At 44.0% G+C, this 23,966-nt stretch overlaps 1 protein-coding gene across 1 annotated transcript in view; it reads right to left on the bottom strand.

Moving 5' to 3' along the window:
* The window catches only part of EMB1187 (Protein kinase superfamily protein), a 91,036-nt gene extending 74,448 nt beyond the window's left edge, over positions 1-16,588 (bottom strand). The window contains exons 1-2 of the mRNA XM_086505574.1: positions 16,377-16,588; positions 16,191-16,282 (exon numbers count right to left, since the gene is read on the bottom strand). Coding sequence (XP_086361700.1) covers positions 16,191-16,282; positions 16,377-16,573 — 289 coding nt within the window. The 5' untranslated portion in view covers positions 16,574-16,588. The remainder of the gene's footprint in view (positions 1-16,190; positions 16,283-16,376) is intronic.
* Between the last annotated feature and the right edge of the window lie 7,378 nt (positions 16,589-23,966).

Here is a 23,966-nt window from a genome sequence, read left to right as displayed (position 1 = left end):
TCTGTAATGACATCTGCTTCAAAGTCATCAAATAACCATGCTGCTGCAAAAATCTGCTTGAAGTAAATCCATGTGGACGGAGCTTGCCCTTGCAGTAATAAAGTTGTCCACCATTGTCTCGCATTCCCTGTCAAGAAAGTGGCTACCTTGCGGAGCTTTGAAGCCTCTGTAAAGTTTCCCCCTGCATAGGCCTTGTCAAACTGTTGGAGGAATGAGAGAGCCTTCTTCCTGTCATCAAACCCTGTAAAGGTCGTGAATGTCACACCTTTGCCACCTTCTTTGTACGGAGTTGGCCTCTCTAGCGGCATTAAGTTGTCATATGGAAGTGACTGAAACATGGGAACACTGTTAAGGTTCATCTGTGTTCCCTGACCGCAATTAAGTTGACCTGGAAATGCCATACTTGGCTGTTGATTTGCAATTCCAGCCATACCAAAATTTGTACTGGCACTTGTTCTTGCACCTTATGCACAGGTTGTGGAGACTGCATGTTCTCCGTCAAGTGTATAGGTGTTTCCATTGACTCTGCAGTATGAATCACCTGTGCTCGAGCCTTAACAGGCTTTCGAATATGATCCAGTGACCCAACTTGCTGAGACGGAAGAGAAGGTTGCAGAAAGGCTAAAAACCTCGGGTTCTGCATTACGTGTGTGAACATAGCCACAACAATAGCCAACTCGGTCCTAAATATATCATCATCCGTCTGAGGTGGTTTTGAAGACTCACCCACTTCATGTGTCTGTTGACACTGCGAAGAGGAAACCTCTTCAGTCACATCATCTGGTCTGTCAGCCATAATTGCAATTTCCTGTGTCTGGTCTATGACCCCCTGTGTCTTCAAGCCCAAATTGACCAAGGCTCACTTCTATGGGAAAAAGTGATTTAATCCCGGGGATGGAACCATGAAACCGGCCTGTTTAATCCAAAGAGAGCGGTAGACCTTAGACTTAAACCTTATTTGCTTTCACCCATTTAATTTGTCGCCCACTTTACATATACTTTCAAGACACAACAAAGGGGAAAGGGATACAAGCTGCTAGAATGCACTTGTATGAGAAGACCAACACCAAATTGGCCCCTAACTTAGGCGCCCCTTTCGGTATTTCTTTATTGTTTAAGAGAGGGAATAAACGTTGTGGTTCCCTACAAGCTGCCCCGCACAAGCTTGGCTGAATTTCAACTGTTCCGGCCCGATTTCGGCAAGATAACTCTACTAGGACCCTTCACAGTCAGTATTCCCACGCATTGAATGACTTTCCCGACGCATACGGGCACTTTGCAAAACCTGGCGAGAATCTGCAGCACGCTGAATTCTCTATTTTCAGCCCTAACAATGCGCCAGATCACCTGTACAAAGGTCCCCTCGCGTCCCCGAACCTCCTGGGAGTATTAGGGTCCGTTTAGGGCCAAAACCCTAAACCTGCAAAATTACAGAGCAGGCTGTAATTTACTATTTCGGGCTCCGTTTCGCGTGCCGGTCGCATCCGTAGCAAGCCCTCGAGCTCCCGCACCTGTAGGGCTACTTGCCCTTTGAATTGGACGAGATCTCGGACGTGAAACCTCTCCGAATCACATGTACCTGCGGGGGATTAGCCTCTAGCTAATCCAATACCTGTGCAAGAGGCTCTTGCCTCTGCAATCACGCATGAACCCACACAACTGTACATTGGTCAATTGAAAAGCCCACTAGAGGGGCATAACATACTACCATAGAGGAGAGAGAGGGCAATGCGTAGCGTGCAGGGGCATGAGTCCTGGCACCGCACTGTACATAAGAGGGAAAGGAAGCACTCCATAGCTCTTAACCTGTGAAAAAAACCTCAAATCAGCCTCCTCTCTCATTTTAGGCACCCCCTTCTCTGGCCGGGAGTAGCAGAAATGCTCACAGAGTGACACCTCGACCAGTTTCCGATTTTGGCCAACGGGGCTAAAAATATCTCAACTGGTGCGTCAGTTGACTTGGCAGCAGAGCAATAAAATGTTCCTCTTGTCGTTCCGGAGGTAATGACGCGAATACATTTTCAGGTCCCAAAATAGCAGTTCCCTAAATTTTAGGAGATGCTGCCATTGTATCTTTCTAGGTCATCCGACCCCCTTTGTACACTGCAGCCACACCCGGAACTGAAATGTAGCCTCTATAGCACAAGATTCCACTTTGGCTAGTCAATGACCCCACTTTGGCTAACCATAGTCTTTGTCCAATCTTAGTGCTCTCTTGCCCTCAGGCTTGGACTCCCTTTGAACGGTTCCACACTAGCTATGCAATGCAGGGCAATTAGATTTCCCGAGGGGTGTTTCCAAAAAGTGAAAGTAAATAAATAATAAGAAAGAAATCAACAAAAAGGATATATAGTAGTCACACGCTGGTGACAAAACCGCACAGCTGTACATCAGTCAAATGAAGAGCCCTCTTGTGGGGCATCACATAACTGCACGTAGGGGGGAGAGAGAGCAGTGTGTAGTGTGCAGGTCATCACTCCTAGCACCACACTGTACATAGAGAGGAAAGGAAGCACTCCATAGCTCTTAACTTTGACAGGTTCTCAATGAAGCATCCCCCCAACATAAATCGAGCGCCCCTCTTCTGCGCTTGACCTGTAATGCATCTGTGAACAAATAGATGCAAAAGGGGAAGATTTCCATGGCTTTCAAAAACCTAGGTATCGCTGAAAATGCGGCAAAACAGCCTTGTAAACACACACTTGATGCCTTCCAATGTTGAAAATGAGCTCCTTGATCCTAGGTGAAGTCTTGGGAAGCTCAAAAATGAAGAGAAATGGCTGAAAATCAGAGTTATTAGCCTCCAAAATTGCTCCAAAAAGTCAGTTACGAGTTTTGTTCTCCAAGACTTGGTAATTTGGCCAAAAAGTGCCACTTGGCACTCATACATGCAATTTCCGCGCATTGGGCTTCTCGCTTAAAAATCTCTTAACTGGTGCATCGGTTGACTTTGCAACAGAGTAATAAAATGTTCCCCTTGTCATTCCGAAGCTAATGACGCGAACATATTTCATGGCCCAAAATAGTAGTTCACTAAATTTTATTAAATGCTTCCATTGGACTCTCACTGGTCATCTGACAATCTTTCACCATTGGGACCACGTCCAAAAATGTAATGTAGCCCAGTTCTCGAGTGATTTTCTCTGGGTGACCCCGCCTTGTCATTGTGCCTCGATTGAGTTAATTTCCTAGTATCCACCAACTTATTAAGTGCGACGAGGGGACCTAAATGACTTTGAACTGAGCCTAGACACCCTTTTACTACTAGAATTCCAATGCCGACCAACTTCCCATCTACGACTAAAACTATTGTTTCACACTGGCTATACAATATCCGATCATTTGCAACTTCAAAAAGAGGGTCCCAAAAATTAAACAAAAAGCATCGGAAAGAAACCAACAACTAAGGTTAGCAATTGCCACGTCCTCGTGACATACCCCCCTCTTGAAATCGCAAACGTCCTCGATTACATACCATAAATATACACCACTGATGATCTTGTGTTGTTAGCACTCTTTTATCATCGCATGTATCCGCAAGAAAGGTCGTAACACATAGATATAAATGACTTAATGAGACCTTCATACTTTTGTCATTTCCATCTATTACACTAAATTCATATGTACATTTGATGTGCTAGCCCTATCATTACCCCTCCTTTGCACATGTTGGGTTGGGGCATAAGTAGATTGTAACCCAAAGACTTCAAGGTAAAGCTGCAATACATTTAGGGACACTGACAATTCATGCTCTTCCACCCACTTTGCATCCATAGGTGGATAGTTCTTGAACTTCACCACATAGCATCTTGCAACCTGTCCCTTAACTTTTTACCTGCGCAAGAGGCTCTTGCTTCTGTAAACAAGCATAATTCCACAACACTGTAGCGTACAACCCACGACCAAGTAAGCTCAAATTTCAAGATGATTTACCAATGCGTCAAAGAATCCAAGCAATCGCCTCAGAGAATCGGCGAGCAGCGTGCCACTTGGCAAATCCACATCTCTCCCGCACGAGATCTAGTGGCCAATCTACCACCGTGAGACCTCTCCCTATGTCATCTTGGTTCATACTTGCAAACCCTAAAAACGCAACAGAAAATCAGCCCTAGTTTGACCACTTTTTGGAAGGGCGAACATGCGGAATTTCTTGTCTGTCCTATGAAGAGGAACCCTCTTCCATAATGCCCTTCCCTTTGTCGGCCATAATGTAATCCCGCATTCCAGTACTCTGTGTCTTTACCCAAAACAACCGAGGCTTACTTCTTGAAGAAAAAGTGATTGATGTCCCGGCAACGGAACCTTGAAACCGGCCAATGGGGTGGTAGGCTTTGGCTTTCACCCAAAATTCTTTACTTTACTTTAGACACACAAAGAGAGAGAGTACTTTGCAAAAAGGAACCTGCGACGGGAATTAACACTTAAGCGCACACACGGCTCGGAAGCTAGAATGCCCCGAGCAGAGGCCGACAACCTGTAGGCCCCAAAATTGGCGCCCCTTTCGGTATTTCTTTATACTTTTGAGAGGATACATTACAAAGTAGAGTCCTGGGTATTCTTCACCTGTATCCAGCAAGATACCACCTGTTTTGGCCAAATTTCAGCAACATAACCCCAAAACTTGCGCGAAACCAATTCCCTGCTGGAACTCGCTTCCACTGGCATAAACCCTCTGATTCTTGCCCAAAAACAGTAAATTCAGCACGCTGTATTTACTGGTTTTTGCCCTTTTTCAGCCCTAAACAGTCCCCGAACTGTCCTTTGCCAATGGGACATTGTTCCCAATGGTTTTGGCGTCCGTATGGCTGAAAAACAGTCAAATTACAGCGCATACACAGCGCTGAAAATGCACCTGTTTGGTGAGATTATGACCCTCACCGGTGCCTGCTTTGGAGTAGCCATTAGCTACTCTTGTTCCTGCTCAAGGAGGCTCTTGCCTCAGCACAAAAGCATGAAACCACACAACTGTACATCAGTCAAATGAAGAGTCCTCTTGTGGGGCATCACATAACTGCACGTAGGGGGGAGAGAGAGCAATGTGTAGTGTGCAGGTCATCACTCCTAGCACCACATTGTACATAGAGATGAAAGGAAGCACTCCATAGCTCTTAACCTGTGACATGTTCTCAATGAAGCATCCCCCCAACATAAATCGAGCGGCCCCTCTTCTGCGCTTGACCTGTAATGCATCTGTGAACAAATAGATGCAAAAGGGGAAGATTTCCATGGCTGCCAAAACTTGCGTATCGCTGAAAACCCAGCAAAACAGCACTGTAAACACGCATCTGATACCTTTCATTGCTAAAAATAAGCTCCTTGGTCTGAGATAAAGTCATGGGAAGCTCAAAAATGGAGAGAAATGGCTGAAAATCAAGAGTTATCAGCCTCCAAAACTGGTCCAAAAAGTCAGTTACGAGTTCTGTTCTCCCAGACTTGGTAAATTGGCCAAAAAGTGCCACTTGGCACTCATACATGCAATTTCCCCGCATTGGGCTTCATGCTTAAAAATCTCTTAACTAGTGCATCAGTTGACTTTGCAGCAAAGTAATAAAATGTTCCTCTTGTCATTCTGAAGCTAATTACGCGAACAGATTTCATGGCCCAAAATAGCAGTTTTCTAAATTTTAGGAAATGCTTCCATTGGACTCTCACTGGTCATCTGACCATCTTTCACCACTGGGACCACGTCCAAAAATGCAATGTAGCCCAATTCTCGGGTGATTTTATCTGGGTGACCCCACCTTGTCACTGTGCCTTGATTGAGTTAAATTCCTAGTATTTACCAACTTATTAAGTGCGGTGAGGGGACTTAAATGACTTTGAACTAAGCCTATACAAAATTGTTTGGCGATCTTGTTTGGGATTTGTTTGAAATGGATAGTATCTATTCTATGCCTGTTTTGGTGCCAATTTGAATTACTTGACTCTAGTTTTAATACTAGTTTCAATGATTGGTGATTTACTTCCGGGTGTAGTAGTGAGAAATGTTGTTTTGGTATTGTCTGAACCTCGGGACGACACAGACGGGATGTTTGGGGAGCGTTTCGTTGTATGCTTGAAAACCTCGAAATGACTCAAACAGGATATCTGGCCCCTGGGGTTTTATTGTACGTTGGAAAACTGTGGAGCATTTAGTTGTATGCTTGAAACCTCCAAGCAACATAGGCTACGGTCTGGGGAGCGTTTGGTTGTATGAGTCCTCTGAGCTCATGGCCCGGACCTTTTTAGGTTACTTGTGGGGGAGCGACGAGGTAGTCGTTGAGTAGCTTCATACCACAAACCGTCTATCTTGGAGGAGTGCTCAGCCACGCTGTTCGTTGTGTCTTGTAACATGCATATGTGAGCAACTATGTTGCATTGTAATGTGTCAACCACTGAATAATCCTAATTGGGTGAGATTGCCTCGGTATGTAATTTTAGTGCATCAAGACACCCGTTCAAGATCAGCACGGTCTGAGTGTGATGTCTAATTTTGCTATGCTCAAATATCAAGAGCTCTGATCTGGAATGAGAAAATTGAATGTCCCACCAAAATAACCCTCATAAATTTTTAAGCTAACTTGAGTTCTTTTGCAAATATACTGTAATGGACAATTACTCTCTTCTTTCAAGAAGGGAGGATGTCACAAACTGTAGACGTGTCGATCCACTGAAGACTTGGCAAGTTCGGGCTCTCCGAGCCTAACCCTGGCCTACCTACAGATCCCCGTCAAGGGGCCTAAAGAAGTAGCAAAAGAAGCAGAAGCAGCAAAAAAAGTTTTGTCAGCTTACAAAGTCTTGCTGAATGCCTAATTTTTAAAGAAGTTCCCACAAACTTATGGAACCCCGTTCGATGGGGGCCCAAGTGACCAAAAGACAATAATATAAAAGGAGGACCCACACACTCAGAAGACCTAGCGTAAAAATTGATGACATGGCAATTGTACGCACGCCCAAATTTCATGCTGGCTGATAGTGTGGCAGGCTGTACTGACTTCCGCGAATTGCATTGCTGATGTGCCACGTGTAAGAATTTTCGTAATTTGTGTTGATAGCTTCTCAGCGCCAACTTTTGGACCAAAAGCCTTTGAGTTTGAAGCTTTTCATGTAAATTGCTTTTCGTGGACCTAGGGCCTTTAGATATGTGCTTGGGGCCCATTTTCTCGCAATCTTCCACGTGGAGGTGCAGAGAGAAGGGTGGTTCCGGTGTTCTACTGAGTTGAAGTAGTATAAAGAAATACTGAAAGGGGCGCTAGGGTTTGGGACCAATGGAAAATGCTCTCTCGGGGTGGAACTCCGCCACTCGGTCTCGTGTGTCGTGCATGTCTTTCTATTCAATTGTTTGAAGTGCTTAAAAGTCTATCTCGTCTGTTCTTTTCCGTTGGCACCTGGTGCCCTCTCTCTCTCTCTCTCTCTCTCTCTCTCTCTCTCTCTAACAGACTTGGACACTCCAAGTCAAGAATCAATCACGACAGCACCAATTAACCACTTCAAAACAGTTCACAGTTCACAATAGACTTGCACTGGCCCGGCGGAGTTCCGTGCCTAAAGATATTGGCCCCAAAGACTGGCGCCCCTTTCGGTATTTCTTTATGTATTAATCAATGTTCACAGTACAAGAGAGCGGTTAGGGTTTCACTCTCAGTCTCTGCATCCAAATGCTTTGCAGAGTGTGCCCAAAACCACTTATTTAAAGTTTTACAAGGGATGCCAAAAGCAAAGCCCCAAAAGCTTCAGAATCAAAAGCAAAATTTTCTCTCTCTCACACACAAGAGAGCTTTAGTAAAAATAAAGCAATGGAATCTTCTCTCTCTCTCTCTCTCTCTCTCTCTCTCTCTCTCTCTCTCTCTCTCTCTCTCTCTCTCATGCTCAATTTGCTTAGACAAAAAGCAGTTGACGCAAAAGGCTGAAATTCTGCTGCAGATTCTGCCACGTCATCAGCTCGGAAATCAACGCTACTGCACTTTTAGGGTTAGGGTTAGGGGGGTTTCTGCCGTTTTTAGGGTTTTTGGCAGATTTTAGGGTTGCAGGTTTTAGGGTTAGGGTTTGCAGATTTAGGGTTTTCAACAGCAGTCATGGTTTCCGCTCCCGGGCAGACACGTCATCACTTTGTGACATACCCCTCTCTTGAAAGCATTGTAATCGCCCTCGATTACGTCTGCAAAACAGACAGAGGCCATAAACCGTCTTAGCAGACACTGACTGTTAGTACCTACGTACTAGGAACACACATCTAGCAACAGTCACATCACACGACATCACAGGACATCACTAGACATCACAGGACATCACATGACATTCAACATTCATTCGGATCTTAGACCATGATTTATCGGCAATGTAGCTAGCAATCGCATCAGATCCAATCGCGACCTCATCGATGTCCAATTGACTAACCCCTATTGCAACCATGTCTATTCGAGATCAATCGGACCAAAATGCTGCAGTCATTTCGTCTATCAATTCCTGCACTTAAAAGAAGTCAAGAACAAATCAGTATCATAATCAGGAATTCCATTTCATAAAGTCATACACCAAAATACTGTCAGCTTTCAGTATCCCTGAAGCTCAAAGACACATCAGTGACTCTAGTGAATTCCGGGTTCCATTTGGAGTAGACTATGCTGAACCAAAAGCCTCGAGGTAAAGTTTCACAATCTGAGGAGTATCTGCTAGGTCCTCCTCCTCCATCCACTTTGCATCCAATGCAGGATAGTTCTTGAACTTAACCAAGAACCGCCTTCGGACTTTACCTTTATTCTTCGTATCCTTATGTGCCAAAATCTGTTCAGGAACAAGGATCTCCTCGTTTTCTTCCACTTCGGGTTGCTCATCAGGCTCCCCATCATCAGGCACATCACCTTTGAAAGGTTTCAAGAGACACATGAAATGCATTGTGAATCCTCCAAGTATCTGGTAGTTTCAGTCGAAAGGAGACATCATTTATCTTTTTAGTGATCAAGAAAGGTCCGTAGTATCGCATACTAAGCTTTGGAAAAAGCCTCTCCTTTCCCTTTTTCTTTCTCAGGCGTGCCTTCTCAAAACGTAAGAGCGCCCAATCATCCTCCTTCAATTTCAAGTCGCGACGATGGCGATCCGCTCCCTTTTTCTGTCGTTCTTGAGACTTTTGCAAAGTCTCGCGAACCTTGGCAAAAGCCGTATCTAAGTCTCGCGTATATTCATCCGCTTCAAAAATCTTATCTTTCGTGCTTAGGAAGAGTGGAACCTTCGCAGCACCTTCAACAATCTCAAATGGCGCCTTCCCCGTCGAAGAGAGTATCGTGTTATTGTAGGGAAATTCCACCAAAGGTAAGTACTTTTCCCATTGAGTCTTCTGATCTGAGATATAAGACTTCAATAAATCTAGAACCACTGAATTTGCAATCTCGGATTGCCCATCAGTCTGCGGGTGGAACGATGACGAGAACTGCAACAGCGTGCCAATGTTCTCCCAAATTGCCTTCCAAAACAAACTTGTAAATCTGGGGCCTCTGTCGGAGACAATCGTCTGAGGCATGCCATGTAATCTGAAGATCTGGGCCACAAACAGTCTCACTAAGTGATCCGGCTTGATTGTTTTCTTTACTGGAATGAAATGAGCCTGTTTGCTAAATCTGTCAATAACAGTCCAGATACCATCGTGGTCACTCTGTGTTCTCGGGAGATCAAAAATGAAATCCATTGCAATACTTTCCCAGGGGCGGGTGGGTATGGGTAAAGGCTGTAACAATCCCTGTGCTTTATGTCTGTCAAACTTGACCTTCTGGCATACTAAGCAGCTGCGCACAAAATCTTCCACATCCTTTTTGAGTCGCGGCCAAAAGAAGTATCTCTCTACACCTTTGATGGTGGTAGCAATGCCGCGGTGACCCGTAAAAGGTGGACAGTGACATTCAATCATAACCTTTTCCTTCAACGGCTGTGTAACACACAACATGGTTTTTCTCATCAAGTAGCCATCCCGAATGGAATATCCCGCTGTCTCCCCATCCTGTATCCATGTGAAAACGTCTGCAAAATCTGTATCTATGGCATGCTGGTCGACCATTTCCTCGAAGCTCCTATGATGTATCGCGGAAATAGCCAGAACCAACGGCTTCCGAGACAAAGCATCTGCCACCACATTCTTCTGTCCCTGCACATGGACAATCTGGAAGTGAAACTGTGACATGATGTTCGCCCACCGCATCTGCTTTTGCGAAAGCTGCTTCTGTGACAAGAAGTAGCACAAACTCTGATGGTCTGTAAAGACAGTTAAATCCGCTCCGAGTTAAATCCGCTCCGAGTAGGTAATGCCACCACTGAGTAAGAGCATGGATAACCGCCAAAAGCTCTTTCTCATAAATCTGTGTTGTCATCTCCGGCCTTGAGAACAATCGGCTCTCATAAGCAATGCAATGGCCTTCTTGCATTAAGACCGTACCCAGACTCGACCACAAGCATCACAATATACTTCAAATGAGTTCTGCAAGTCCGGCAAAGTCAAAAGTGGTCCCGTAGTCAATTTCTCTTTCAATGTCTGAAAGGCAGTCACCTCTGAGGATCCCCACGAGAAAGGGACTTCTTTCTGTGTCAAGATATGCAAAGGGGAAACAACCTCTGCAAACTTTTGAATGAACCACCTGTAGTACGAACACAGTCCCAAGAAGCTTCTAACTTCATGGACATTCTTCAAATCGGGCCAATCATGGATAGTCTCTATCTTGGCCGGATCCATTTGCACTCCTGCTGCTGTTGAGACAATGTGTCCCAAAAAGTGTATCTCTGGTGTGATCTCGTAATGCTTGAAAGACCTGAAGCAGGTGATCTCTGTGTTCTGTCTCATTCTTGGAGAAAACAATGATATCATCAAAAAAAGTGCTAACAAATAGCCTGTACTCTCGAAAAATCATGTCCATCATCCGATTAAATGTCGCAGGAGCATTGGTTAAGCCAAAAGGCATCACCAAAAACTCAAATAACCCAAAAGTCGTCCGAAAAGTTGTCTTGTAGACGTCTCCCGGCGCCATCCTGATCTGATGATATACACTCTTCAGATCAATCCTGCTAAAGCACGAGAATCCCTGTAATTTGTCGAGTATATCATCGATCCTAGGAATCCGAAATCTGTTCTTGATGGTGACTTTGTCGAGAGCTCTATAATCAATGCACATTCTCCAAGATCCGTCTTTCTTCAAAACCAACAACACTGGAGAGCAATACGGTGAAGTACTAGGCTGGACAAGACCCTTTTCCAAGAGGTCTTTCACTTGGTTCATAATCTCTTCGTTCTGTGCTCAACTCACACGGTAAGGTGGCCGGTTCGGTGGTGTGCTTCCAGGTATCAGATCAATGGTATGATCAATGATCTTCAGGACGAGCAGGTGGTAACTCGCCCGGTAGGCCCTCTAAGAAGCAATCGGCATGAGAGTGGAGAAAATCTTGGCATTCTTTATCAAGGTTAGACATATTTGTCCTATCCTTATCGCTCAATTCTTTCATAAAGATCGAGTAAACAAACAGACTGGGTTTCATTCATTTAGAAATGGCCAAAGCCGATACAATAGGGACAGACTCGCCCTTCAGTTTAGTATCAAGTACAATGGTTCTGTCCTTCTCTGTAGCCAATGTCTCTTTCCTTGCCCGATAATCGACCACGGCGTTGTTCTTGTGGTACCAGGGAATCCCTAAGAGAACATCACAACCCTCCAAAGGCATTATGAAAAAGTCCTCATGCCCCAAATACCCCTGACAATGCAACCGAAGTTTGCCAATGATAGGTGTAATGGCTACGTCCCTGTCGGGTGCCGCTACGCAAGTGGTCCCATCCAATCGGGAGTGATCTCGAGCCGCGCCGCCAATTTCGGTGAAATGAAGTTGGTCTTGGCTCCTCCATCAAAGAAGATCAGGGCCTCTTGGTCTTTCACTTTGCCCCAAGCTCGGCAAAGTTCTGTACTCTCATCCATGGTATTGGGATCGGTACCCACACAATCTGGAACCAGTCCTGTTTTCATCTTGCCTTTTCTGCCACGTTCCTCGGCTGCTCTCGAACTCTCAGGCCTGTCGTCGTCCTTATCATTTTGTTCTTTCTGTGCCTTTTTAGGGCACTTCGTGGAGATATGTCCATGTTCCCCGCATCCAAAGCACTTCCCATCTCTGATGAAGCGAGCTCTCTCCTGAGGAGTAAGCTTGGGTCGTGTATCCTTCTTCTCTAGGTTGCTCTCTCTCTTTCTACTTTCATTCCTAGAAGTATGTTCGGCTCGTTGTGTCATGACCTCATCGGTGGGGTAGGTGAGACTGCCAGAGTGAATGGCAAAGCCCCGTTTCGCACGACTCATCAACTCTTGAATAGAAGCTGACTTCTGTTCCAAGCAGTGATCTCGGATCTCTGTAGGTAGACCCAAGGTGAACCGCTCAATCTGTTCTTTGAACGAGATCTTCTTGAATAAAGAGGCGGGTAGAAAAGAGCTTCAAAATCTCACACAGTAAGCATCCACTGTATCTCTCTTGGTCATCCGAAGATGGTTCCAAGCAGCTCGTATATCGCATTCATACTCTTGCGTCAACCAAGAAGAAATAAAAAGCTTCTTAAATTTCAGCCATTTAACTGGCGCAGTCTTGTTTAAAAGAAGCGTAGACCACCAAGTTCGAGCATTCCCCTTAAAGTAAGAGGTAGCTCTCCGAATCTTGGAGTGCTCTGAGTAGCGTCCTCCCGCGAAAGCGATGTCAAACTGCTGTATAAAAGACAAAGCCTTTGAAGCATCTTTGTATCCTGAAAAAGTGTCAAATTTGATTTTGACACTTTTCTTGCTTTTTATCTTCCAAAAAGTCATACTGGTTGGCTTTATAAAAATTATTCTTGTTCGCATAAAATTTTCCGTCATCGAAGTCTGAACTATCTACAGACGAGTCCTCTGCAGAACTGTCACTCACTGGGCGAGATTTAGACTTCTTTGCCTTTTTCTTGCCCTTTCCGAAGCGTTGTTTCTTGCTTCGCTTTTTACCTTTTCTGACTTCTTCGCTCGAATCTGAAGAGCTAGAAGAACTGTCAAAAGAAGAAGAAGAAGAAGAAGAACTGGGTACTTCTTCAAATTAAACACGCTTCTTCTGTTTCTTTGCTTTGTCAAATGTCGACTGACGACCCAAATAACCCGGGAAGTCAGTGCCTTTCTTCTGCTTTTTGCCGTGCTTTTTGGCTTTCTTCTACGCGTCAAAAAGCTGAGCAATCCGTGCATCAACCACCTCTTCTAATTCCTTCTCTGAATATTGCTTGTGATCAAAAGGTTTCTTGAGAGCGACATCAGGGGGTGGTGGTGTGGTTTTTTGCCACAGCGCATGCACTTCCTGAAAAGAAGTCTCGCTCATATATTTTGCCAATTTCGGGTCCTTCGCAAAACTGAGCATCATCTTTGTTGCATCGCCGATCAATTGACGAAGCTTCATCTCTCGTTGCTTCGCCTGAGTAGACCGAGGCGGGCCATACTCTCTGCCGGAATCTTCATTGTGATCCCTGCCAGCATCTCCGGATGCAGAGGGAGTCAACTGATCCTTGCGTGAAGCCATAGGTGCCGCGAAAAAAAAATTGGGGATCGGATTTCCCATAGAAGAGAAATCGGCCGTGCTCTGATACCACTGTAACAGACTTGGACACTCCAAGTCAAGAATCAATCATGACAGCACCAATTAACCACTTCAAAACAGTTCACAGTTCACAATAGACTTGCACTGGCCCAACAGAGTTCCGTGCCTAGAGATATTGGCCCCAAAGACTGGCGCCCCTTTCGGCATTTCTTTATGTATTAATCAATGTTCACAGTAAAAGAGAGCGGTTAGGGTTTCACTCTCAGACTCTGCATCCAGATGCTCTCCAGAGTGTGCCCAAAACCATTTATTTAAAGTTTTACAAGGGATGCCAAAAGCAGAGCCCCAAAAGCTTCAGAATCAAAAGCAAAATTTTCTCTCTCACATAAGAGAGCTTTAATAAAAATAAAGCAATGAAATCTTCTCTCTCTCTCCCATGCTCAATTTGCATAGACAAAAAGCAGTTGTTGCAAAAGGCTAAAATTCTGCCGCAAATCACGGGATTCTACCACGTCATCAGCTCGGAAATCAGCATTGCTGCACTTTTAGGGTTAGGGGAGGGTTTCTGCTGTTTTTAGGGGTTTTGGCAGATTTTAGGGTTTGCAGGTTTTAGGGTTAGGGTTTGTTCAATAGCAGACATGGTTTCGGCTCCCGGACAAACACGTCATCACTTTGTGACTCTCTCTCTCTCTCTCTCTCTCTCTCTCTCTCTCTCTCTCTCTCTCATGTTTGTACATCATAAGAGAGAGAGAGAGAGGGAGATACATCATGTCGGTATGCACGAATGGTAACGTGGTTTGAGCTATTGGACAGATCGACATCATCACACCAGTTGGAGATTGAGGCTAGCCGATTTCGAGGCATTTCACCTGAGGGGAGGTTGTGTCGACTGTGCCAAAGAGCCAGAGACAGAGCTCCACTATATATGCAATCGTACAACATACTTTGAGATACGTCACTGCCTCTTTCTGTCACAAACTGCTAACGTGTCAAGTCATTGAAGAACGGAGCCAACCTTCATATCCCGGCCGAGGGGCCTTAGCCCTAAGAAGCAGAAGCAGAAGCAGCACAAGAAGAAGAAGCGAAAGAGTTCACACCAACTTATGGGACCCCATCCGATGGGGCCCAAGTGACTAAAGGTATTAAAATAAAGCAACCAAAGAACTTGCGCAAAAAATGATGACGTGGCAGCTGTACGGACGCCCGTGATTTGCGCTATTAGTGCCACGTGGTAGACTGTACGGATTTTCGAAAATTGTGTTGGTAGGCTGTACAGATTTCCGCGTTTTACGCTAACTGCTACTGACGCAATAGAGCTGTACGAATTTCTGCTTTTGCGCTGGCAGCTTTTGGGCATATGCTTTTGGACCAGTTGCTTTTAAGTTTATAGCTTTTCATGTAAACACCTTTTCATAAGCCAAGGCCTTTAAAATATGAGCCAAGGCTCATTCTCTGGCATGCTTCCTAGAGAAGGTGCAGAGCGTGAGTACCAGCATTGTACCGAGTTCAAGTAATATAAAAAATATTGAAAGGGGCGCCAAGGTTTGGACCCAATGCTCTTTGGGGTGGAACTCTGCCACTCCCCGTCTCGTGTGTCGTGCATCTCTTTCAGTTCGGTTGTTATTGAAGTGCTAAAAGTCTATTCAGTCTATTCGTTTCTATTGGCACGTGGTGCCCAAGCTTGTGACACTATCTAGAATTATGAGATAGCACGATCAAAGATGTCTTGGCCTCTATCTATTGGAGATTCACCAATAACGAGTAGGGTTACTGACTCACACACCGGGAGACGTACCCATAGACATATCACAGTTTTCTTCCATCCAAAATTGAGCAAAGACGAGACCAGCCAGAGAGGAGGGATACAGGGCACATCGCTAGCAAAGGTATATTGAGTGATCGAGCAGCAGAGCTGGGAGATCCTAGAGGCTAAGAATGAGGGGATGCTCCCATCCATAGAGGAGGTTGCAGCAGAGGATCAGATCTATATTGGCGAGACATCAAAGACGTCCTGCGCAGACTCTTTATCGACTCTATCAGGCAACAATTGATAAGCCATCTCCGGATTCTAATACACATATCCACCATTTTGTATCTATTCTCTGAGATACACACCCACTTTTTGTATGTGTACCTCTAATACCCGCCTTTTATAACTCTAGTAGTAATTATGTAGTTCGTTTCTTTTTTTTAATCCAGACCTTGTATCAAATTCACTATGATGTAAATGTTTGGTCTAATAGGTCATTTTGGCCTTTAAAAGACGATGATATAATCTCTCTCTCTCTCTCTCTCTCTCTCTCTCTCTCTCTCTCTCTCTCTCTCATACACACTTCTAGACACTGATTTCTAGCTCTTCTTGCCTCTCCTGCAAGGACTGATGCGAGCCATTGTTGGATTCTGATACACATATCCAAGATAAACACCCACTTTTTGTATGTGTACCTCTAATACCCACCTTTTATAACTCTAGTAGTGTTTCTATTTAGTTCGTTTCTTTCTTTTTATCCAGACCTTGTTTCAGATTCATTATGATGTAATTGTTTGGTCTCATGGGTCATTTTGGCCTTTGGAAGACGATGATATAACGTCTCTCTCTCTCTCTCTCTCTCTCTCTCTCTCTCTCTCTCTCTCTCTCTCTCTGTGCTTACAAAGATTTGTGATCCCCCCAGAAACTTGGGAAACGTTGAGCTGATCATCCGTGACATGGGACCATTCCTCGAGCAGAGCACGGCACACATTTCTGAATTAAGCAAGACGAGTGAAAGGTTAGGTAGCCACACGGATACAACAGAAATTGAAGTCATGCATGTAACCACAGGGTATACACGTCGTACCTTACTTTGGAATGAAGCAGCGGAGAGGGCAGAGAAGGTTCAATGAAGAGATCGCAGCTAGGAACTCCGCTGTCAGGGCCAGCGATGGCGGCCTTCACATTGTACCCCATTGGCTGTGCGCCTACCGTCCTTCCTGAAAGCGGCTGAGAGTGGGCTAGACTAGCACTGATTTTCTCCCCTCTCTTGCTTGCTGCCATGTGTCGTGCACGTTAACCTCTCAAAAGCGTTCTGCATTTCTCTTTCAGCGGATCGAGGGTGGAGATTTGAGAATGTCGGTGCTGGAATCTTAACCGTTGATCACTAGACCTGAAAAGCAACCGACCGTCGCCGCATTTGGGTATGATTCACACATGTGCATTAAGAGAGTAAAGCCAAGATTGTTCACTTACCACTACAAAAACTTGTGGTTGTTAATTAGGCCTAGCTCAAGCCAACTCTTCCATTTTTTAGTTGGCTTGCACAGTTGCGTTCCTTGTGTGTGAAAGCTCTTTAAATGCTATTTGGCATATATATTAGTAAAACAGTACATATTATTTGAATATATACTAGTAAAACGACATCGCCTCCGACGGCGGCATGGCCCCTCTTACCCTCAAGCCCCTTGCTCTTGACAAATCTTATAAAAGTAGATCAAGAAAAGTACTCTCTCTCTCTCTCTCTCTCTCTCTCTCTCTCTCTCTCACATCCATTGAGTAGTGCTCGAAAATTACCTAGGTCTAGTGTAATCCCATCTTCAAAATTTGAAATCTACCTTAAAAGAATTGAAAGAGTTGAAATCTACCTCAAAATTTGAAATCTACCTTAAAAGAGTTGAAAAATCTAGTGTATTTAAGAATTATACCAAGTTTTTTGGGGGGAAAAAATCAACCCCTAGTTCTAAGGTCTCTCTCTCTCTCTCTCTCTCTCTCTCTCTCTCTCTCTCTCTCTCTCTCTATCATTGCACCACATCTCGATGGTCTAGCTAGTGTAATCTCACCTCCAAAATTTGAAATTTACCTCATGAAATACATTTTGAGGGTGAAAAAACCTACATATCTTGGGAAAAAATTGTGTATTTTTATCTAGATACTCCTAAATTTTGGCAAATAACCTCTTAGGCTGGGCTCAGGATGACCTGGTGATAGAGAGCGCTCGTCCACGCTACCACACAACCATTAGTAATAGAAAAAAGCCTTCACTTGGGCAGCACCCCCCCTCAAAAGTGAGGGTCTTCCGCTCACTTTGCAACATGAATTGCCGAGAGTGGAGCTTTAACTAAGGATCACCTGCACAGTAACAAATGCTAAAATGATTTTTTTCCAAACTGCAGCAACCAATGATTTGTCTAGTTGCCAAAATGTTTTTTCCCGAACTGCAGCAACAAATGATTAATCTGGTTGCCAAAATGATTTTTCCCGAACTACAGCAGCAAATGATTTGTCTGGTTGCCAAAACGATTTTTCCCTAACACTGCAGTGCTCTCTCTTTCTCCCCTCCTATCCTCCACTCTCTCTCTCTCTCTCTCTCTCTCTCTCTCTCTCTCTCTCTCTCTCTCTCACGTGGACATAAAGCCAATGATGCAATGTTCAGTAATCCTAACTCTGTGTGTGTGTGTGTGTGTGTGTGTGTGTGTGTGTGTGTGTGTGTGTGTGTGTGTGTGTGTGTGTGTGTGTGTGTGTGTGTGTGTGTGTGTGTGTGTGTGTGTGTGTTTTAGGGGGAGAGAGAGAGAGAGAGAGAGAGAGAGAGAGAGAGAGATCTGATGTGCATCGTGCAGAGAGAGACTTAAGTCAGCCAGAGAGAGAGAGACTCAAGTTAGCCAGCTCTCTCTCTCTCTCTCTCTCTCTCTCTCTCTCAGAGAGAGAGAGAGAGAGAGAGAGAGAGAGAGAGAGCTGGCTAACTTGAGTCTCTCTCTCTCTGGCTGACTTAAGTCTCTCTCTGCACGATGCACATCAGATATCTCTCTCTCGCTCTCTCTCTCTCTCTCTCTCTCTCTCTCTCTCTCCACGCTGCTGACACACACACACACACACAATCTCTCTCTCTCACCCAAAGATAATGAAGGCCGGAGGGAAAATGATTTGGAGGACATGCACTCATTCTCACAACCCATCAAAACTCAAAATTGTAAGCTCTTACCCTCGCAACCTTGCGAAAAGATCACATTGATGCCATATTGAGAGGCTTTTGTGTGCTTTAAATCAATAAAACACATGGAAACATAGTAAAATTTTATCTTATTGAGATGTGCATGGCGGTAGAAGCAGGCCTTTGCAAGAGCCTCGCATACATGGCCTTGGCCACATCAGTATATAAGCAAGAGTCTTGTGGGCCTCCATGCTACTGCACCCATAGCTAAGCCATTCCTTCAAAAATACACCTATCTGCTACAATTTGCCAAAATAGACCCACGTCACACACACACACACACACACACACACACACAGAGCACATGATGGTTGCAAGTCTCCTTACCCTAGGGCTGTGACATAGATTGAGGCGAAGAAGCCAGTAGATACAAAGAGAATAGCAACAGACACAGGAAGAAGCCTCCAATATTGTGGCTACCAAACCTTGAGAGCCAGAGACTCCGAAATGGGTGGTAGAAGAGAGAGAGAGAGAGAGAGAGAAGATGGCCGTCATCACCTGCCAAACTGAGACGTCATCAAAGATGACTAAGAAGAAAAACAAAGACACGTGCAAGGAATTTTCCATGTTCGTTGGCTTGTTCCCTATGCTTATCAATGGCTCCTCCAGAGGCCATGTTCCTGTCAATCTCAACTTGGGAGGCCCACAAGGCCTCAATGCGACTACATAAAGAAAATTTTCCCATTGCATGTCATAGGCTATGTGTAGATCAATGATCGGAAGTGTTGTATATCTGATAAGGTGTTATCTAGTATTACTGGTTAAGAGTTAGATGGTAGAACCTCCCTATGAGATTCACATTGTAAAGTACACAGAAGGCCTCTAGCATATCGCATGCGGGTAAAGACATCCTAGTTAGAGACTTGCACAACTCCTCTTTAGAAGAGGGCATGAGCCTAGCTTCAAGTACCTCAATTAAATAAAAAGCCAATCTTTACAAAGGAGTTCCATACTCACATGATCGCTCTTGTAGTCGAGACCTCATACCACCTTTGTGCATGCAAGTAAAAGATGCAAGAGATTGAGGTTTGATTTTTGCATTTTCTCATTAGAATCTGCATCGGGGACAAATGCTATGACTCAGGCTCATGCACCATCATCACTGTTGCAAGTGGGTGTTTGAGGGTTGTCAATGATTTGTGATCCTGTCATGACCCTTGTTTGAATGCTCTGGTGCATGTCTAGATCCATTTGATCACCATTACCATGAGACATCGCAAAGAGCTGCATATTTGGGTGATGAAAATGTGGATGCTCTCTGTTGGGTATATTGAGAAGATCTAATCATTGTGTGATGCTTTGAGGCTGGACAACTTGCCAAGAGGATTGCGGTGCTTGAGGTGAGGTGAGCTAAGTAACATCAATATAGAGAGAGGCATTGACGGCATCAGAGCATGAAATGGCACTTTCCATGAGCTCAACCGCATTAGAGGATGAAATGACACTTTCCATAAGGTCGCCCATGAAACCCGCCCAAGATTATATTAGAGGCTTCAAGACCTAATCTAGCATTCGATTCATTGAGGAGGTGCTTTGGCAACAAAAAATGGTGATAACAGGCACCCTTAGAGCCCAACTCGTGAGCATTGACTCTTTGCCTATCTACATTGTAGTCTAAAGGGCTTTTGGGGACTTGAGATGCTTGGAGGTGGCACCACGTCACTATGACTAGTCTCGGAGCATCATCATCAATTTTATATAAGATCATTCTGTGATGTAAAGGTACGTGAAGGAGGTGGTCGGAACGTCGGACAATGTTTCACCTGCATGAAATTAGTATGGGAATCAGCACAAACAGAGCACCTCAGTGACCTTGCCCCTCGACTGCCATTGCCCATGTCCAATGGTGCATTGGACATGGACATTGGAGACCGTGAACACTGATCCACTTAAATGGCAACGTGCGTCGCTCTTTTACATGGCAGAGATGCACAGTGTCAGTGGAGCATGCAACCAACTCTCGCACAGTCCAGAGTGCATAGATTACACACCTAATGGGATCTCTCTCTCTCTCTCTCTGTGTGTGTGTGTGTGTGTGTGTGTGTGTGTGTGTGTGTAGCTGTATTAAATCTTACTTAATAAGACATAATTGAACTTTTACATTCAAAAGACAACTGGCCAAGGATCAATGAACTGATTTGTACAAAAATAACTCAGTATCAGAATTATCTAAGTACAATGATTGTAAGAAAGAGATCCTCTTTCAATGTGGTAGGTAGTAAAAAAACTTCCCCGTTTTTCAATGGATATTTCATAACAGTAATGTTGCTTGCCAAAGAAAAGAAACCCTCCAAGATAAGATAGAGTCCTTACCTGCATCCATCCAAACAAGACAACAATTCAGTTAGCCTTGGATGTGTTTTACAGGTATCAATGGACCATATCAGTTGTTATCCATGTCCATCTTATAGGATTTAATTACTTTAGACAAGCTAGGTTATTTAGTAGTCTCTTTTTTTTTATAAATGAGTGATATATTTTACTTTTTAATGTGAGTGGTGAAGTTCATCAAGAGTCAAAAACATTTCAAGATCCATAGCTCGGTAGCTATGCTTATGCCCAAAAATAGCAACCATATACTTACCTTCAGACTTAGTAATCCCATGGTATCATTGGTATCCCTTTATTCAAACATAGGTCATGTCCGACCTTTTCTAGCACATGGAATCCCAATTTTTTGAATCATAGCTTGGAAGCTATGCCAAAGCTAAAAATACCATCCATATACTTACCCTTATAATGCCAATGATATCCACAAGTCATTATTCATTTTACAAGAACGACAGTGTCCGGCCCTTGACAGAGTGAGATACCTTACTTGTTTATCAACCAGAGGTACTAGATGCAATGAGTACAACCCCAACCATTTGTTTTTATATGAAATTACAAGCGCCAAGCTGTACCAAAGCCCAACAATTTATCACGCCAAGTTAACACAAGTAGTTTTTAACATATAGCTTCCAATCCTGTACGTCATGCAATATGTCAAAAAAATGTAAATTAACGCCCTGTAATGGTTAAGAACAGCGCCCCAATCATTCAGTATGCGCACACACGTCACTTTTACAACCAGTAGCGCACCACTTGCAGAGCCAACAACAACCAATAGCTATAAACCAGCGACTGCTCGAGAAAGAGCCAGTACAACACTCAGTAGCAAGAAACAGTCGGTAGCAAAAAATTCTATCTACCAATGTATGTCAAATCATTCCAGCCAGTCATTATTTTTTACTAGCCTAAGAGGTGCCAACCACACACAGTATGAACAGCCGACATACCCCGACAATTTACCAAAGACGCGAAAAAACCAATTCAAGGTCAGGAGCACCTCGCATTTGCATTATCATGATGTTATATCATACCATGTTAGCCCATAGCAGATGGGGGTGTACCATGCCCTAGTTACCATACTAAGCAAACACCATTACCTCATGTGTTTATCTCCATTAGTACAGCCATAGGAAAGGCCAAAAAAACCGTTGTTTTTTATGCACAAGCAGTCCCAAGGCTTACCATAATGTCCCATTCTATGCATATGAAGTTTTAAGGCAATGCTAAAACATGCTTCGGCCTAGTAATTTCATTCAAAAAAACCAGTTAATGAGTGTGTATACCAACAAGCTCCCGATTGAAGCCAACCATGCCATAATTCATAACCAGGTGCCTTACCACAAAAAATCCATAACAAAAAACTCATGCCCAGGTAACCCAATATGGCCATTTGTATAGTTTAACATTGTGCGCTCCTTGCCGCACTGTCGAAGCAAGGGACTTGCCGATACACCGTGTGCGAGCCACAAATGGCTCCGAGCACACAACAAGACTAATCTAGCAAGCTCAAAACAGGGAAATGGTGTGTCACTCACCGCTCTATGCTCATGCCGTGGAGGATTCCTCGTTGCGATGAAGAAGAAGCTGCAGTCGTGCCGCGCTCAACCGCTTCGCCGCCGTCGTGCCTTCGTAATGCTCGATCGCACACACACACACACTCCCTCTCTCTCTCTCTCTCACATACACACACACACGAGGAGGTGATGAAGAAGATGGAGAGGGAGATGGAGATGGAGCAAGAGCACTCTTCTATTGCACAAATGAGAGAATGAGTGAATTTTAGGTTTAGTTGGCTTTTATATGAGCTCACCCCATTCACACTTGGGCGCCCATGCTTAGCCAACTAATCCCTTGAATGTCCCAGTTAGAGTGCGCCTCTCATCGGCGATCACTCTTACCCTTTTCCTATTGGTCCGACAAGCCCGGTACTTGACTCTACCAAATACATAATACACGTCCGTCGTAGGTGATGGGGTGTCCATGAGCCGTGAGGGTTAACATGCCCCCCTTCCTGATGTAGATTCCATCCTCAAAAACTATTGAGTTGAAGCTCGTTCGTCGAGGTGGAAGAGCATTTGAGATGAATGTCCTTAGCCTTCTTCGGTCACTGCAAAGCCAAACAACATTGGCACAGTAATTGCATTCTCAAAAGTGATTAAAAAGCATATGCAGTTTCAGGTAGAAAAATTGATTGGTAAAAGAATTTCAAACAATTTGTCAGCAATGAACATTAAATTGCAATGTAATCAAATGCATAAACAGATGTAAAGGTAAAAAATAAAACAAGTCTGGGTCGCTAATTTGACGGTCGAAAGGCACTAGAGATCGAATATTAATACCATGGGTAAGCTTCTTAATTTTCTGTGGTCAATTAAGTTGTTTAATCGCGAGAGACAAGTATTCATGTTCGAGGGCTGACTAGAGGCTATATCTAGAAGACCTTGTAGTTAAGTTACCATAAAAGGAATTTCTCATGAAATCATTGTCTGATTGATTACTTTTTCTTTGACCCCCCAAAGTCTTTTCACAATGATTCAATTTTGATGTGTGTGCTTAATTTGTATGCCTTGGGTTTTTTGCTTTTCAAGTAAAAGCGCCCATACTGGGAACCTCTAGGGCTCTAGTACCATAGGCAATACATGTGAGTGAAGTACCAAATCAAGCTGAGATTTCTCTTCCAGCTTAAGATTTCACAGTGTGGCACTTTGATTTTTTGTTTGTTCATTTTCAGCATTTTAATTTTGTAACTTTGGGGGGTCATATAACACTGATACACCTCCCCAGGCTCATCACACTAGTAAACTCCCTTTATAATACTTAAGCCCACTAGAAAGCCCTAGTACATTTCACACAATGCTGCCTAAATCGGATTAAGAACCTAAGTAACCATTAATTATTAGGAAGGCATTCCCTATGGTATTAAGAGAAGATTTCTAACACCTAACTTGGTCAAACTAGTTTGTCGGACTGCTTGATTTTTAAACCTAGACACTTGATTATGACAAAAAATTACATTGAATTAAATGTTTGATACTAAGCAAATGCGGTGAATATTAGGCTACCAATCACAATTAAAGCTGACAATCATAGATGCAAAAAAGATAAGGGGCAATGTTAATGGACAAGAAACACCTG

This window comes from Adiantum capillus-veneris, chromosome 29, assembly GCF_014529385.1.
Source record: "Adiantum capillus-veneris isolate H3 chromosome 29, ASM1452938v2, whole genome shotgun sequence".
Taxonomy (NCBI): domain Eukaryota; kingdom Viridiplantae; phylum Streptophyta; class Polypodiopsida; order Polypodiales; family Pteridaceae; genus Adiantum; species Adiantum capillus-veneris.
The sequence above is the reverse complement of the archived record's forward strand: the minus strand, read 5'-3'. Positions and strand labels throughout refer to the sequence as shown.